At 45.0% G+C, this 15,499-nt stretch overlaps 1 protein-coding gene across 4 annotated transcripts in view; it reads right to left on the bottom strand.

The window, feature by feature from the left end:
• The window catches only part of ERG (ETS transcription factor ERG), a 346,902-nt gene that overhangs the window by 47,032 nt on the left and 284,371 nt on the right, over window positions 1-15,499 (bottom strand). For all 4 annotated transcript variants that reach the window (XM_075542291.1, XM_075542292.1, XM_075542289.1 and 1 more), the window contains one exon: window positions 6,569-6,720. In XM_075542291.1, coding sequence (XP_075398406.1) covers window positions 6,569-6,720 — 152 coding nt within the window. The remainder of the gene's footprint in view (window positions 1-6,568; window positions 6,721-15,499) is intronic.

The raw sequence follows: 15,499 nt of genomic DNA, 5'->3' as shown, positions 1-15,499 counted from the left end.
AGCAACATATATTCGATTTTTTGCACCGAATATAATGTGAAGCCAAAGTAGTGATACATGAATTTGTAAGATGGCACAAGAAGTCAATACTTTCTAAGGATCAAGATGGCTGTCGAGACTGGGATTCAAAGAACTCTTGAAAAATGAAGATAGGTTAGCAGAGATTGGGGGCTGGCATTCTACCAGTGGGAACACATGGAGGAGGACATTGGGTTGTGAACACACAGTGACAAGTAGTGTAATGTGATTGGAGGGTGGGGGTGGCAAAGGGAAACGGCAGAGGTGAGCCCTAGTGGCGAAGTGGGATATGAGTTGGGCTGCTAACTGCAAGGTCAGCAGTTCGAAACCACTAGCTGTTCCAAGAGAGAAAGATGAGGCTTTAAATTCTTGGAAACCCACAGAGGTAGGTCTACTCTATCGTACCAGGTCACCATGAGTTACAATCAACTCGATGGCAATGAGTGCGTGAGCAGAGGGAGTTGGGGAATCGATACAATAAGGTTTCTGGGCCAGTTATATTCATAACTGGTATTATAAATATATAATGAGCTATCTATATAAAATAATATATAGTCGATCTTTGTTCTTCAGCTATTCTGCAACATCTAAGAGTTACTCAACGAACGCTTCATGAGTTGAGCTGATGTTACCCAGCATGGCGTGCCTAAGTAAAACACAAGCTTCAGCCATGTGTGTCTGGAGCCCAGAACAAGGGATTGCAAGCCACATAAGAACTTTTGCTGACGGTGACTGGGGCACAGTAAGTGCTCAGCAAATGAACGGTGGAGTAAAGAATGTGCAAGTGTAGGGAAGACCGTGACCACCCTACTCAGAGCACTGATGCTCACCCGTGCTTATCCTCAAGGGGAAGCTTTACAAACTAAAGGCAGAACTGTCTGGGAAGCTCAGTGCTGAAGAAGCCATTTGGGGGTGTGAGTGGGGAGATGAAACAAAAAGAAAAAGGTCTTTCAAACATTTTGAGCTGCTAAATCCAGAGATTCTATTGCATTTTGCAACTTGTAAGAGAAGTGAACGAAGACTGTGCCTTCCTCTTTACTAATCCTCTGGGTTAGCACCTTGCGTTGGGCATTGTCAAGCCCCAAGACTGGCATAACTACAAAAGTCTACTTCAAGTGCCCTGGCTCACCTGCACACGGAAGGACCCCCATTCCAGACAGCAGATATTCTGTGACACATCATGGCATGAAGTTCTTTAGAATTTCAATAGTTCCATCAGACCATCAGAAGCCATTGTTTCTAAATAATGATGTATGTTCATAGTTCTGTGAAGGCATCATTGGAAGCACCTGGCAGTCAGAGTCCCAGGCTGCTCCGTCCATTGCCATGAGCACAGATGATTGGTTACAGGCTTAGAATTGTGGTCGATCCAATTTGTCAGCACGGAGCTAAGACCTGACCCCAACAACTGGAGAGGAGATGCTTCCTCCACCCACAATGCACTCTGTGCCTTTAATGGGTCTGGACGCTCCCTTAGGCAATCTACATAATTTATTATGCCAGTCTATGACAGGCTCTATATATACATCTTAAGAAAGAAGATTTAAGATGCCCAGTTCCTTCCTACTGAATGGGCAACACTTCTGGGTTTTTTTGGGGGGAAATGTCAGCATGATATTATGAACTATTTTCCATCCCTCCCTTTTGCTCTTTTGCCTCTTCTAAATAGTAACATTTATTAAATGCACTTTAAATATGTAATGCCTTAATATCTTGGTGTTGATTTTATTAAAACATGAAAGTATTACATAAACATTACCATGACTTAAAGTTTATATGGTGCTTTCTTTCTAAGTAGATCAACTATCTACTTGGATCAACTCAAACCTTAATCACATGAGTAGCTCGTTACAAATGCAGGTACCCCAGAGTCAAGAACTTTGCAAATGTGCTTTTAAGGTTACTAATTTTCCAGGCAATCCTGATCTGAGTGATTCTGTTCATGCTTTGATAAATTCTCTCCAGCCAATCTTTAAATTATGCTGGAACAACAAAAAACCCTTGGACTCCTGGCAGTTAAAAGGTATTTCAATCACAGCCCAGTCCTAAGCAATACACCAAAAACCCAGTTGCTGTCAAGTCGTTTTCAATTCAGGGTGACCCCATGTGCTAACAGCACAACTATGGGGGTCTCTTGGCTGTACACTTGATGGAGGTGGAGCACCTGGCTGTTCTCCCAGGGCATTATTTGGTGGGTTCCAACTGTCAACCTTGGGGTTACTGTTGACCACAAATCATGTGTGTCACCTAGACCTCTTTCATATGTCCAGTTATGCACCACTAACAGAGAGATAAGACGAATGGAAATGGGATTCACTGTCTCCCCAGAGCACTTTGAGAGGGATTGGCACAAGCAATGACCTGCAAGGACCAGGGGTATAAATAAGGACTGCCCAAAATGTCAAGTGTCGCAGCTGGTGAAGCACTTTTCTCAAGAATTAACATTCTTTAGAATGACAATTAGCATTCTCTCAAGAATTAACATTCTTTAGAATAACAATTACCATCCTATCATATGACAATCCAAGGAAAGGGGAAAGACCTTTTCTCAAATTAGGTTAGCTGGTTTTACTCCTGTAACTGATTGAAGCATCTTCTTGACACTTTCTGATGAATGGAATTAACCCCCATAGCTTGCAGGTCTTAAAAGTTTGCAAGACTTAAAAGCACAGAATTAAAAACCACCACAAGGATTGGCTTTCTACTCCTGTAAACAGTCACAGTCTTGGAAATGCACAGGGGGTTTCTGTGACACAGCACTGACGTGATGGCAGTGCGTTTACAGAGTTCCTTAGTTTCCTAGTGACAGTGGGACCAGGGTAAGGCCATCACTCGTGAAAATGGAGATCCAAGTACAAGAACCCAATCCAGATAGAAATTAATACTTGCCTTGGCTTCTTCACCTATCAGTCTAGGTATAGTCACCTTTCTGTTGGCATTAGGGGCAGTGGTAAACAATCTAGAATATGGAAGTCTACACAGATTGGCGATTTAAACGTTTTGGAAGAGGTTAATAGCTTAATCTATTGTTTCATTCAGGTATCTTCATGATTTGCACGCACGTGTAAATCCGCATATCTAATTATTAGGAGCCAAATCTGCAGGATTCTGTCTGAGTATATAAAGTATCATGCCACCCCATGCCCACATGTTCCTAGATGAGGAACCTGGATCCTAGCACTGAATGTACAATGGAGCAGCAGACAGAGCTGCCCTGCGGTCCTGCAACCTCACAACCGCACTAGCGAATGTTCTAGATGGTGCAATAAAGGTGTGTATGTGCGCGTACATGTGGGCCTGTGTGCTTATTTCATCTGTGTGCGTGTATGTAGCACATGTACATAAATCTTGACCAATAACGGAAAGACTGACAGCTTGCAAAATCAGCCACAACTAGCTCTCTTACACATACCATCAACCGACTAACTGTCTACATGGCAATGAAGCAACTGGAAGTGGGAACAGCTAAATGAGGGCTTTTCTCAGGACAAGAAATCATCCTGTACCCCAAAAACATACGTATCTACCCATCCATCCCTCCAGCGACCCAGCCAGCCAACATTACATGAATCTATTCCTATTTATAAAAAATGCTGGATGTTATGATTTGATTAAATTGGATCTCTTCTTCTCTGTGCAAACATGACTTTATCTCACGTGTAATGTCTCTGCAAGAGGATATTGATGGCATCCGAGCACACTGATGATGCCATAGAAATGTAGCCTTATCTCTTACAGAGGCGGAGGTGGTATCGAGGTTCACCTTGTAGCTTTGTGAGTCTACAAATTACCAGACAAGAATCTTCAGCCTGGGCCTCTTTGCAGATGGATTCTCTCACCTTAGAAAAAGAAAACCTTGGTTTTGACTCCGTTAAAGAAATTTAGAAGGAGGGCAAAGAGCGAGATAGGCTTGGGTAGAGTTTCGCAGGGTTTCATGTCCATGTCCAGTTAATGTACAGGGCACCGTTGCCTCCCCAGCATTCCCAGTTCTCTGTTCCCTAGGCTGCTTGAAGCATCCCAAAGCTGGGATAGGCACCTTGCACAATGACATTCAATTATTCTACCCTCTGGGAAGTGCCCTTTCAAAGCATACTGCCATGACCATCACTGACAGCAGTCTTGGCTCACTGGTAGAATTCTTGACATTGGGATGGAGCAGGGAAGGAGCTGACAAAGCCCCTGCCCTTGAGAAGCTTATAATCTACAGAAGGAAGAAGCTAATAAGTAAACTGTCACATAAACATATCATCTAATGATCAGTGGGAATAAATTTGATGAAGGCACACATACACACACACACACACACACACAGACAGAGGGAAGGTTGAGAGTCCCAAGGTGAAAGGGGAGCAACTCTGAACAGGCAGTCAAGAAAGCCCTCTCTGGGGAGGGCATGTTTGCAGAGTCCCAAATGCAGAAAAGAGGTATGGGGCTTTCTGTATTCCAAATTTCTGGGCTGAGGTAACAGTAAGTTGAATTCTGATACAGACCTGCTAGAAGGAGTGACCGGAAAGAAACCAAGAGGCCCACTGTGAGGAATTGGGATTTAATTCAACCTTGACAGGAAGAGAGTGAAGGGGTCAGCAAAACAGTTTTGAGTTCTAATTGAGCCTCTTGTTGGCTGTACAACCCTAGAAAAATGATTTGACAACTCTGATCTGCAATTTTCCCATCTGGCATAATGGGCTCCTAACCAGCAGGTCTGCTGTTCGAAACCGCCAGCTGATCCGTGGACGAAAGATGAGGCCCCACACAGATTGACAGCTTTGGGAATCCACAGAGGCCCTCCTTCTCTGTGACGTGCTCAGAAGTGACTTCACAGCAGGGAGATTTTTTTTTTGAAAATTCATATTGATAACTATTTCCCAAGATTGCATGAGATGTGCATAAATTTGCTTACAAAAAGAATGTGGAGTATGGGATCACCAAACAGTAATCACTGTTGGTGGGACAGTTTTATGAGGTATGCTTCTTCTGAGAAGCAAAACGTCATTCTTCCTATCACCTCTCTCACTGCCAAAAATGCCACCCATCCATGGCCATCAAGTCAATTAGGACTCTCTCATACGACAGGGCAAACTACTCCATAGGGTTTCTGAGACTGTAAATCTTCACAGAAATGTCTGTTGTAAAGAATTAACTAGTTCTCAGAATCTCTTACTGGCCAGAATTACCTAGAAGTTTGAAGTTTTAAGAACATGTGATAGAGCGATGTATGGCTCTCAACTTTTTGTCAGATTCGAAATTTTAAAATAAAGACTACTACCTTCTATTATAAATAGCTTTTTACAAAATAAAGGATATTTAGTGCCAAATTATCTCAGAAAGGAGGGAAATTGCTCCCTAAATGGTCACCTTTCAGGGACCTCTCTATATATTATAAATTATTATAATGTATTAGTATATAAGGCATGATCATCAGGCTTGATTATGCATTATACATTTCTCATAAATATGCAAGTGTGTGAGCTCATGTGTATACATATAGATTTATATACAGATTTATATACATGTGCATGTATGTGTGTACATGTACGTGTGCACTGGACAGAACACAGTGTGTCTATGCGTACATCTCTTGCTGTCCCTAATTGCCATTGAGCTCTGGTTCAAGGTGACCCTAGGAGTTACAGGGCAGAGCTACTCTCTAGGGATGTGTTGGCTGCAGTCTTAGTGGAAGCGATTACCAGGTACGGTCATCCTCATCGATGGTGAGGAGCCCTGGGGATAGAGTGGGAGATGGTGGGTTACATGTTGGGCTATAGGGTTGCTATGAGCCAGAATAAACTCAATAGCAGCGAGTTTAAGACTTTCTTCCTCGGTATTGTTGTTAAGTGCCATCGGGTCAGCTCCAACTCATGGCGACCTTATGATGCACAATGGAACAAAACACAGCTGGTCATCCTCACAATTGTAGCTCCGCTTGAGCCCACTGTTGCAGCCACCGTGTCAATCCAGCTCCTTGCGGGTCTGTCCCTCCTTTGCTGCCCCTCTATTTTACCAGACATGATGTCCTGCTCCAGGAATGGTCTCTGCTGGCATGTCCAAAATCAAAAACATATCATTCTTTGGGTTAGCAGTGGAGGGTAAACCATTTGCACCACCTAGGGGTGTGTGTGTGTTTGCAAATATGCTACATGTGTGCTCACCTGGACCACTTGTATACCTATACACATACATATGTATAATACACACAGATGTATATATGAGACTCAAGAGCATATGTATTTTTCCTAGACTGCCCTCACGATAAACATGAGTGTATATGAATGTGCATTTGCTCAGAAGTTTGCATAGCTACATACTATGTATATGTATACGTGTACATCTATACCCACATATGTATGTGCCTAGTTGCTTGAGCACATGTATCTGTGTTCCTGTGCTTCTCTAGGTAAATGTGCATGTGTGTCAGTGGGCATGTGCTCTTGCTCTTCTCGTTTTGCCACACAATTGTGAGTGCCTCGCCTGGGTACCACTGGCTCCACTCCCAGAACCACCCAAGGATGTGGCTTGCTCACAGGGTAAAGCGTCAGGGGGAGCATCTGACCTGCCGGGACGATAACTCTGCGCTCGTTCGTGGTCATGTTGGGGGGTGGGATGTGCTTCTCCTCCATGTAGCTGCTGTAATTCACCCCCACCGTGTCTGGGCTGCCCACCATCTTCCCGCTTTTCGCCACGCTGCATTCGTCGGGGGAGTTCCTGGAGGGGAGGAGAAGAAGTGGTCAGAGCGCGGGGTCTTCCCATGATGCCCAGGGAGAACCGGGATGGAAATGTCAGGGGCACGGAGGAAGGATGGCGACACCCACCGCGACAGGCAAGCACAGGCCCCACGCTCGGGCAAAGCACATGGCGGACGCTGGATGCATGCCGCCCTTTGGGCTGCATTTCAAAGTCAACTCCAACTAACACCCATTTCTCAAGTCCAGCGCCATCGGACTGGAGGGCTCCTGGGGACGGCAAGCTGTGTGGGTTGTCACTGTAGGACAGCAGCTGGTGCACGGCAGGCCCAGGTGTGGCGAGGAGGCACCAGAGACAATCACAGCTCCCGCAAGTCTTGTTGCCGAACAGCCAGGAGGGGCTTCTTGCGGAGCTCCGACGGGAATTCTTACTGGGGATCTCTGAAGGGCCCAGTGTTCCAGGCTCAGGTGCAAGCAAGAAAGGGCAAGCAGGCAGAGGGGCTAACACCCTTGGAGCAGCGCTACTGAAGATGTGACACTGTCACACTGGGGGAAGAGGGGAGGAGGAACTGATACCAAGGGCTCAAGTAGAAAGAAAATGTTTTGAGAATGATGATGACAACAAATGCAAAAATGTGCTTGACCCAATGGATGGACGGATGGATTGTGGTAAGAGTTGTACGAGCCCCAATAAAATGATTTTTTAAAAATAGTGACACTCCGTGCTGGCCCAACTGAACAAGTCACAGGGCTGATGTGAGTAAACTAGCCCCTCCATCCATTCAGATAAAAGTCAGCCCACCCTCTCTGCAGAAAGATGAAAGGGAGAATTTTAATTTTTAAAAGAGAGATTTAAACACTAAAAGAGGTGGTGAATTCATATCTAATAGGGAAAATGCAAATAGGCAATCCAGTTTAAGTGGAAAGCAGAAAAACCTATGAATGCTACATTCTTTTTTAAAAAAAATATCATTTTATTAGGGGCTCATATAACTCTTATCCCAATCCATGCATACATCAATTGTGTAAAGTACATTTGCACATTCATTGCCTTCATCATTCTCAAAACATTTGCTCTCCACTTAAGCCCCTGGCATCAGCTCCTCATTTTCCCCACCCCCACCCCCCCTCACGAACCCTTAATAATTTATAAATTATTATTTTGTCATATCTTATATTGTCTGACGTCTCCCTTTACCCACTTTTCTGTTATCCGTCCCCCAGTGAGGAGGTTATACATAGATTCTTGTAATTGGTTCCCCCTTTCCACCCCACCCTCCCTCTACCCTCCCAGTATCGCCACTCTCACCACTGATCCTAAAGTGATCATCTGTCCTGGATTACCTGTGTTTCCAGTTCCTATCTGTACCAGTGTACATCCTCTGGTCTAGCAGGATTTGTAAGGCAGAATTGGGATCATGATAATGGGCAGGGGGAGGAAGCATTTAGGAACTAGAGGAAAGTTGTATGTTTCATCATTGCTACACTGCACCCTGACTGGCTCGTCTTCTCCCCGAGACCCTTTAATAAGGGGATGTCCAATTGGCTACAGATGGGCTTTGGGTCTCCACTCCGCACTCCCCGTCATTCACAATGATATGATTTTTTGTTCTTTGATGCCTGATACCAGGTTAGTGTGCTTCTTCCATGTGGGCTTTGTTGCTTCTGAGCTAGATGGCCGCTTGTTTACCTTCATGCCTTTAAGACCTCAGATGCTATATCTTTTGATACCCGGGCACCATCAGCTTTCTTCACCACATTTACTTATGCACACATTTGTTTTCAGCAATTGTGAGGTGAAGGTGAGCACCCTCTGGAAGGTGAGCATCATGGAATGCCAACTTAATAGAACAAAGTATTCTTGCGTTGAGGGAGTACTTTAGAAGAGGCCCAATGTCCATCGACTACCTTAATACTAAACCTATAAATATATGCACACAGATCTATTTCCACATCCTCATATATATATTTACATATGTACATGCCTTTATTTAAACCTCTATATGTGCCCTTTGCCTCCTAGCTCTTTCTTCTATTTCCTTTGACTTTCCTCTTGTCCCACTATCATGTTCAGCCTTCATTTGTTTTTCAGTAATTCCTCTTGGCTATATTACCCTTGGTTACGCCCTACCAGCCATGCCACCACCTTCCTAGGTGATTCTAACCCAGTATCATTTGGGGCTGGGAAGGTTTAATGCTCAGCTTATATCTTATACGGTATTGCTAAAAAAAAAATCATAGAAACCTTTATGAACCCCAAATGCCAAAATGTGAAGTGATTACTTCCCAATATAGCCTCCATCTAAGTCGACCCCCTCTGGAGGCCGTATTTCCATCTCTGTAGCCCTTCCCTGAAGGTTCCTGTGCTCTTCAATGTACACCACATGGAAACAGCAGTTCTGGAATCCCTGGGGACCTCATTTTGTTTTTGTTCGTTTGTTTAGTTCGGAGAACCAAAAGGAGTCTGCAGGGGCACGATGAGGGCTTGAGGATGGTGGAGTAAGGTTTCCAGGGAAATCACCAGAGAGCAGCTCTCGATACTCTTGAGGAATGAGCAGGTAGAAATGCTGTGATGGGAAAAAGGAAACAAAAGCAAACAAACCCAAAACGCCCATGTTCATCCTGTGTCCAAAAAATCCATCAAGACGACCCTTTGGATGACCTCTCTGCCTTGCACTGAACTGGCCCGGCAGGTCGCCTGGGAGGCCACTGTTTTGATGGGACCTTTTTTGCGAAGGCACCTCAATGACACTAAGGCAAGTTGATCACCGAGAGAACTTGTCTGCAGCCATCCACTGATCACAAAGCCATGCTTCAGCGCACTTGGCTTGAAGTACAATTGTGCACGTATGAACCACAACACCAGTAAGCAGCCACACTTCTATTACATCAGCTCTTATTTCCGGAAATTACCTCCAAAGCTCCACCCACCACATAATTTTTTTCAAATTCCTGAGAATCTGCAAATAGCTTTTAAATTTTATATTTCTTTCCCAATGAGAAAGGCCCCAGAACTTGTAGGTTCCACCCTAATTAAGCCGTGTTTGTCGCTCCCATGGTCCCTTCCTCCCTTGGCATTTTGCTGTGAAGGCCTGGCCTTCGAGAAAGAGGATCCCAAACTGTGGGATGCAGGAAGATATTCTGTGAATGGGGCAGGGCTGGAAGTAGGGTGGAGAAGGTTATTCCAGACTCAAAGGCCATGACAGGGGTGTGGACAGGAAGGACAGATGGATGGACCGGTGCACTGGAAACCGTTAGCTGTGTCTGGAACTGTCAAAATAGAGGCTTGGTCTCGGCGTGATGTGTTATTGTGTCTGGGGCCTCTAGAGGAAGCCAGGGGTTGACAGTAAGAGGGAGCAGGGGCAGGAGCCCTGGTGGTACAGTGGTCAGAGCTCTGGCCTGAGCTGGGCACTTCGAACCCACCCGCCTCTCGGTGGGAGAAAGAGGTGACAGCCTCTTCTGTAAACATCACGGCCTTGGAGACCCTATGGGGCAGTTCTACTCTGTCCTGGAGGTGGCTGTGAGTCAGCGCCAAGTCGACAACAATGGGCTTGGCTTTTGTTTAGCTATCAGCTGAGAGTCAAGCTCCAGCATTGGGAAGGACTAGGGTCCCGCCACCTGCCTAGAAGCACACGGCCTGCCTGCCTGCAGCCTGTAGCTGAGCTAACACAAAGGGAACTGCAAAATAATTATGCTCTGTGTTCCCATGGTGCAGTTCTGCCGATTTCCAATGCTGTCGACTCCTGTAGTATTTCCTCTTGATGCTCTTTTTCCTGGCTTCAAACATTTTATCTCTAAAGACCCATCCGAAATCAAGACACAGAATGACTCTGGTTGCGACTCCATTTCCTATCCTCTGGAAAATTCCAGCAGCAGAGCGCAGTGCGCTAATTTATTTCAGGAACAAAGTTTCTAGGGGAGGAGGCTTTACGGGGGTTTGACTCTTTAAGAAGCAAAGACTCCGTGTTATGTGTTTGAAGAGGGTAAACGGACGCAAAAGTCCTACATTCTAGGTCCAGCTTTGTTCAGATTCATTCATTCGCTAATCTGTTTAGGCAGTTGTTACCGAGTGTCTACTGTATACAAGGCAGCATGCAAACAGTTTCTTCTCCAGCCAGAAAAATAATTAATCTTTAAAAGCTAAAGGCCAAAGAGATGTATTGACTTATAGAATAGGGGCACTGTTTACACAATTGATGTATCTATGGATTGCAATAAGAGTTGTATGAGCCCCCAATAAATCATTTAAAAAATAAAATAAAAGAATTGGGGCACTGGAGAGTATGGACCTTTTAGGCTAACTCTTTCATTTGATTTTAGTCCCTAATAGCTTAATTTCCATGTCTGAGGATGAGAACTCCAGGCAAGAGCCATCAAGATAGATCCCTAGCAACCACTGAGAGGTGATCAGCTATTAAGTTGCTTCTTGCCAGAGCTTCCCAAAAAGTGTTCCAATGTTTAAAGTTGGGGATTTTCTTTACTTCTGTCTTATAAACACAAAGCCTAATCCAGCTCATTAAGTTTGTTCCCAACCCAGTTCCAAGCGTAGAAAAGCAGCAAACGGAGACCCGAAGACCGCTTGCAAGTTTACGGTACCGGGTTATCAGGAAGAACAGCATCTGGGGCCCAAAAGCGTGTCTTCACACAAACAGCCACCTAAGTGAGGCATCAGTTTGAAGAGTGTGAGCGCTACAGCAATCTCATCGATCCCGCTGGCATCTGGGCAGCACAGTGGTCACCCAGGAAAAGACAGAAACTGTGCAGGCAGCTCACCCACACCTTCATGGTGGACACAATGGGCATGGGCTCTCCTTCTGGTAACTGGAGGCATGGTCGTTACATAATCTGCTGTCTTAATTGCCAGGGGGACACTGGCTATAGATATGCATGTATAATCTGAAAAGGAGGCAGCAGGCCAACTAAGTTTGGGAACTTATGCGCTACAGCAGTGGTTCTCAAACTTCCTAATAACGCGACACTTTAATGCAGCTCCTCGTGTTCAACCATAAAATTATTTTCCTTGCTACTTCATACCTGTAATTTTGCTACTTTTATGAATCAGGCGACCCCTCGGAAAGAAAGGGGTCGTGACCCACAGGTTGAGAACCCCTGCTCTATAGTCACTATGAACAGGAACGGCCTTGGTAGCAGTGGATGGGTTGAGTATGGTCTTTCCTTGAAACACTTGAAGGTGGGGGTGGATTCTAAGAATGCACGTAAGACAAACATAAATAACTGAGGAATAGAAATGAATTGAAAGTAAGAGGAAAGAGTAATTAATGAGATTAAATCACACATCAAATCAGCTTACTATATAGCCCTTTATAGTTGCTAGAGGCAGGACAAATGTTCAGCTTGAAACTTCCTACTGACCAAAACACAGGGGACGATTTCAAGCGCCCATAAGGCAAAAACCTAACCAGTTTGTCAGGAGGAGCAAGGCTTTCTTGGTCTCAGATTTGAAAGATGTTTCTCTTGTGGCTTCTTTGGGCAAGAACCACAGTCCTATAGTACTCGCCAGCACCTTAGCCAGCAGCTCCGGACAGAGCCTCACAGGCTAGCGGGGCTGGACACCAAGCAGGGTCGTATGCACACAGTGCTCAGCTCCTTCAGCTGTAGAAACCAAAAGACTGGGTGCTCTCAGCACATCCTTCATAGAACTGTTTCCGCACACTTTCCTAGTAAGACCAAAAGATTGGTACAGACATATACATACTCATATACACACACATACATGTGGAACCCTGTGGGCATGGTGTTTACACAGAGGACTGTGATTCTCAAGGACAGCCATTTAAAACCACCAGCTGATCCTCAGGACTAAGACGGGCTTTCTGCTCCCATAAACAGTTACAGTCTCTGAAACCCACAGGGACAGTCCTACCCTGTCCTATAGGGTCGCTGTGAGTCAGCAACAACTTGATGAGAGTGAGAGAGCTGGTGTGCATGTCTGTGCGTGTGAGTGTGTGTCACATATGCATGTGTATATATGACATTACATTTCTTACTTTAACTTTCCATTTAAGAACTACAAACCTTTAAGAGATACAATATTACATACTTCTCCAGTTTCCACAGTATCCTTAGTTCCAGACTTTACATTCACAGTGGTGTTAGGTTTCTCCGTGTATGGAGCATAGAAGGAGACGCTAACTGAAGCCATGGTTTATCAGGGGCAGGGTGGGGGCGAGGGAAATTGGGGAGCAAATAATGAATGCAGGATCGGGGAGGGAGCACCAGAACTGATTGTGATGATAGATACATAACTCTTTTTAAAAGTGACTAAAGTCTGGAGGTGTGTGGTGTGAATTTTAGATCAACAAAACTATTAAAACAGACAAATTCAAAGTTGTTAGTATTAAATAAGGTACTACATACGTCTTGCGAATGCCTAGTGCATTGTGGGTCAGTGTACTAAATACCTGGTCAATCTGCAAATATTTACAGACTATTTGGTTCATTTTCTAGCTGTATTTTGCTGCTTCCCCACCTTGAGCGACAGCCTCATGCTCTCTTGGTATATTTATTTATGCTAGTGGCAACGTGACATTTCTTAATGTGGCTTATCTGCCCATAATCCCTTTTGTGATGTATTATAAATTCCAGCTTCTGTGCTTATGGTTAAATCCTATGTCAGTGGGAGTTTTCTGCCAATGGGCAGGAATAAGGTGGGATGTATTCTGAGTCTTCACCTAACGCACGATGAAGGGCCATGCGGTGCAGTCATTCAGTGCTGAGTTTCCATGCAAAAGGTTGGTGGCTTGAGCCCACCAACCACTCTGCAGGAGGAAGACCCTGTAGTCTGCTCCTGTAAAGATTGTTATTGTTGTTGGGTGCCCGACCCATAGCGACCCCATGCACAACAGAAGGAAGCACAGCAGGGTCCTGCGCCATCTTCAATTGTTCCTTTGCCCAAGCCCATGGATGCAGCCATGGTGTTAATTCCTCTCATCAAGGGTCTTCATCTTTTTCGCTACCCCTCCACTTTACCAGACATGACATCCTTCTCCTGACAATAGGTCCAAAGGTCCTAAGATGAGAAGTCTTGCCATCCCTGCCTCTAAGGGGCACTGTGGACTTACTTCTTCCAACACAGACTGGTTTGCTCTTTTATCAGCCCATGGTACTTTCAATATTTTTTAAGCACCACAATTCAAGTACATCTATTGTTCTACGGTCTTCCTTATTCAATGTTCAACTTTCATATGCACATGATTCGATGGAGAATGCCATGGCTTGGGTCAGGTGAATCTTTCTTCAGTACACTAAAGAGATCTTGTGCAGTAGATGTACCTCATGCAATGCGTCTTATGATATTTTGACTTCTGCTTCCATGAGCATCGATTAGGGATCCACATGAGACAAAATCCTTGACAAGTCCAACTTCAATCTTGTAAAGATAACAGCCTTTGAAACGTCCCTTTGGGGAAGTTCTACCCTGTCACATGAGATCACTAGGAGTTGAAAATCAATGTGACAGCACCTAACAAGAGCCGTGGCACATGGTAATTGCTGAGTACTGGCTGTTATCCTTAATTACGTTCATCCTCACAACAATCCTGGGAGGTAAATCCTGTAAGAAGAAGTTTTTCAGAGGAAGCACAAACAGTGAACAACGTAGCCCAGTGGAGGAGTTGGGAATCAAACGCAGGTAACTGGGGTCTTCATGCACACGTTTCCTCACTAATGAAGTCACAGTGTGACTTCACTGGCGAGTCACAGACAAAGCCTAATCGAACGAATCCTCCAATGCGTCTGGCTCATTGATTCTGAACATTTTCAGCTGAAGGTCCTTTGGGTGGCCCTCAAGCCAGACCGGGAAGAATGTTCCAGAAAAGAACCGAACATGGAGCAGCCATTTGGAAGCCAAAGTAGAAGCTCCCTGAAGACTGAGAAGATGACAATGTGTAGATGGACATGGACGTGGACATGGGCAGGCAGTGAACGGTTTAATGTGATCTTCTAGCAAAGTCTCTAACTCTCGCCAGATGCCTTTCCTGCATGGTCTGGTACCAGGTGGGGGAAGAAACTGGTAGGAAGCACCTGTGAGTCATTTCAAAGAGGATTGCCTGCACTGCCATCATCTGAGTATAAAATGAGCCCTCTGACAAAAATGAAGAGGGACTCATTACCAGCCAGAACCAGGAGTGAAGCATCTTCTGGCCCTGAGATCCCTGCACATCGAACCTCCTAGATCCAGAAGACAGCTAGGACTCTATCAGAGGTGCAGCAGCAGAACCAGAAGCCAGAGCATGGGACAGAGTATGGGCTTCCCAACCCACAGATAAAGTAAAGCTGAGTGCTTTGGGCAGGAGGCTGATATGTGGAGTGGGGGGCTTCTGGCACTTAATTGGGGAAGTTGGGTTTGCTGACCCACCAAGCTTGAGCTCAATGCTTTCAGATAGAGGCTTACAGTAGAGCGGTCAAACCAGAAAGAAGTTTTCAATATACCCTGATAAACAACAATCCTTGGCATTTCTCATTGGCCCTACAACTTGTTAACTTCCTTAAGAAACCTGTAATCATGAATTTTGCCCATAAGGTCTGTGTAGCCACTGCAGTAATATTAGCTGGCAGAGTGGAAAATAAAGAACCTTGATTAAGACCACACATGAGACACAACTTAACACTAATGAAGACGCGACTGTGAGTTGTAGTAAGTTTGATTTTAAGAAGCCGGTTGTCTCAGTTTGGAGTTACACGCCTCATGTTTCACCGCATGTAGATGGGCGTACGACGGACATCCATGAAAATGAAGGGAGTGGGCAAGAGGAGGTCCTGGGCTACGAAGGCAGAGTGCA

This window comes from Tenrec ecaudatus, chromosome 2, assembly GCF_050624435.1.
Source record: "Tenrec ecaudatus isolate mTenEca1 chromosome 2, mTenEca1.hap1, whole genome shotgun sequence".
Taxonomy (NCBI): Eukaryota; Metazoa; Chordata; class Mammalia; order Afrosoricida; family Tenrecidae; genus Tenrec; species Tenrec ecaudatus.
This window is presented reverse-complemented; position numbering and strand designations above follow the sequence as displayed.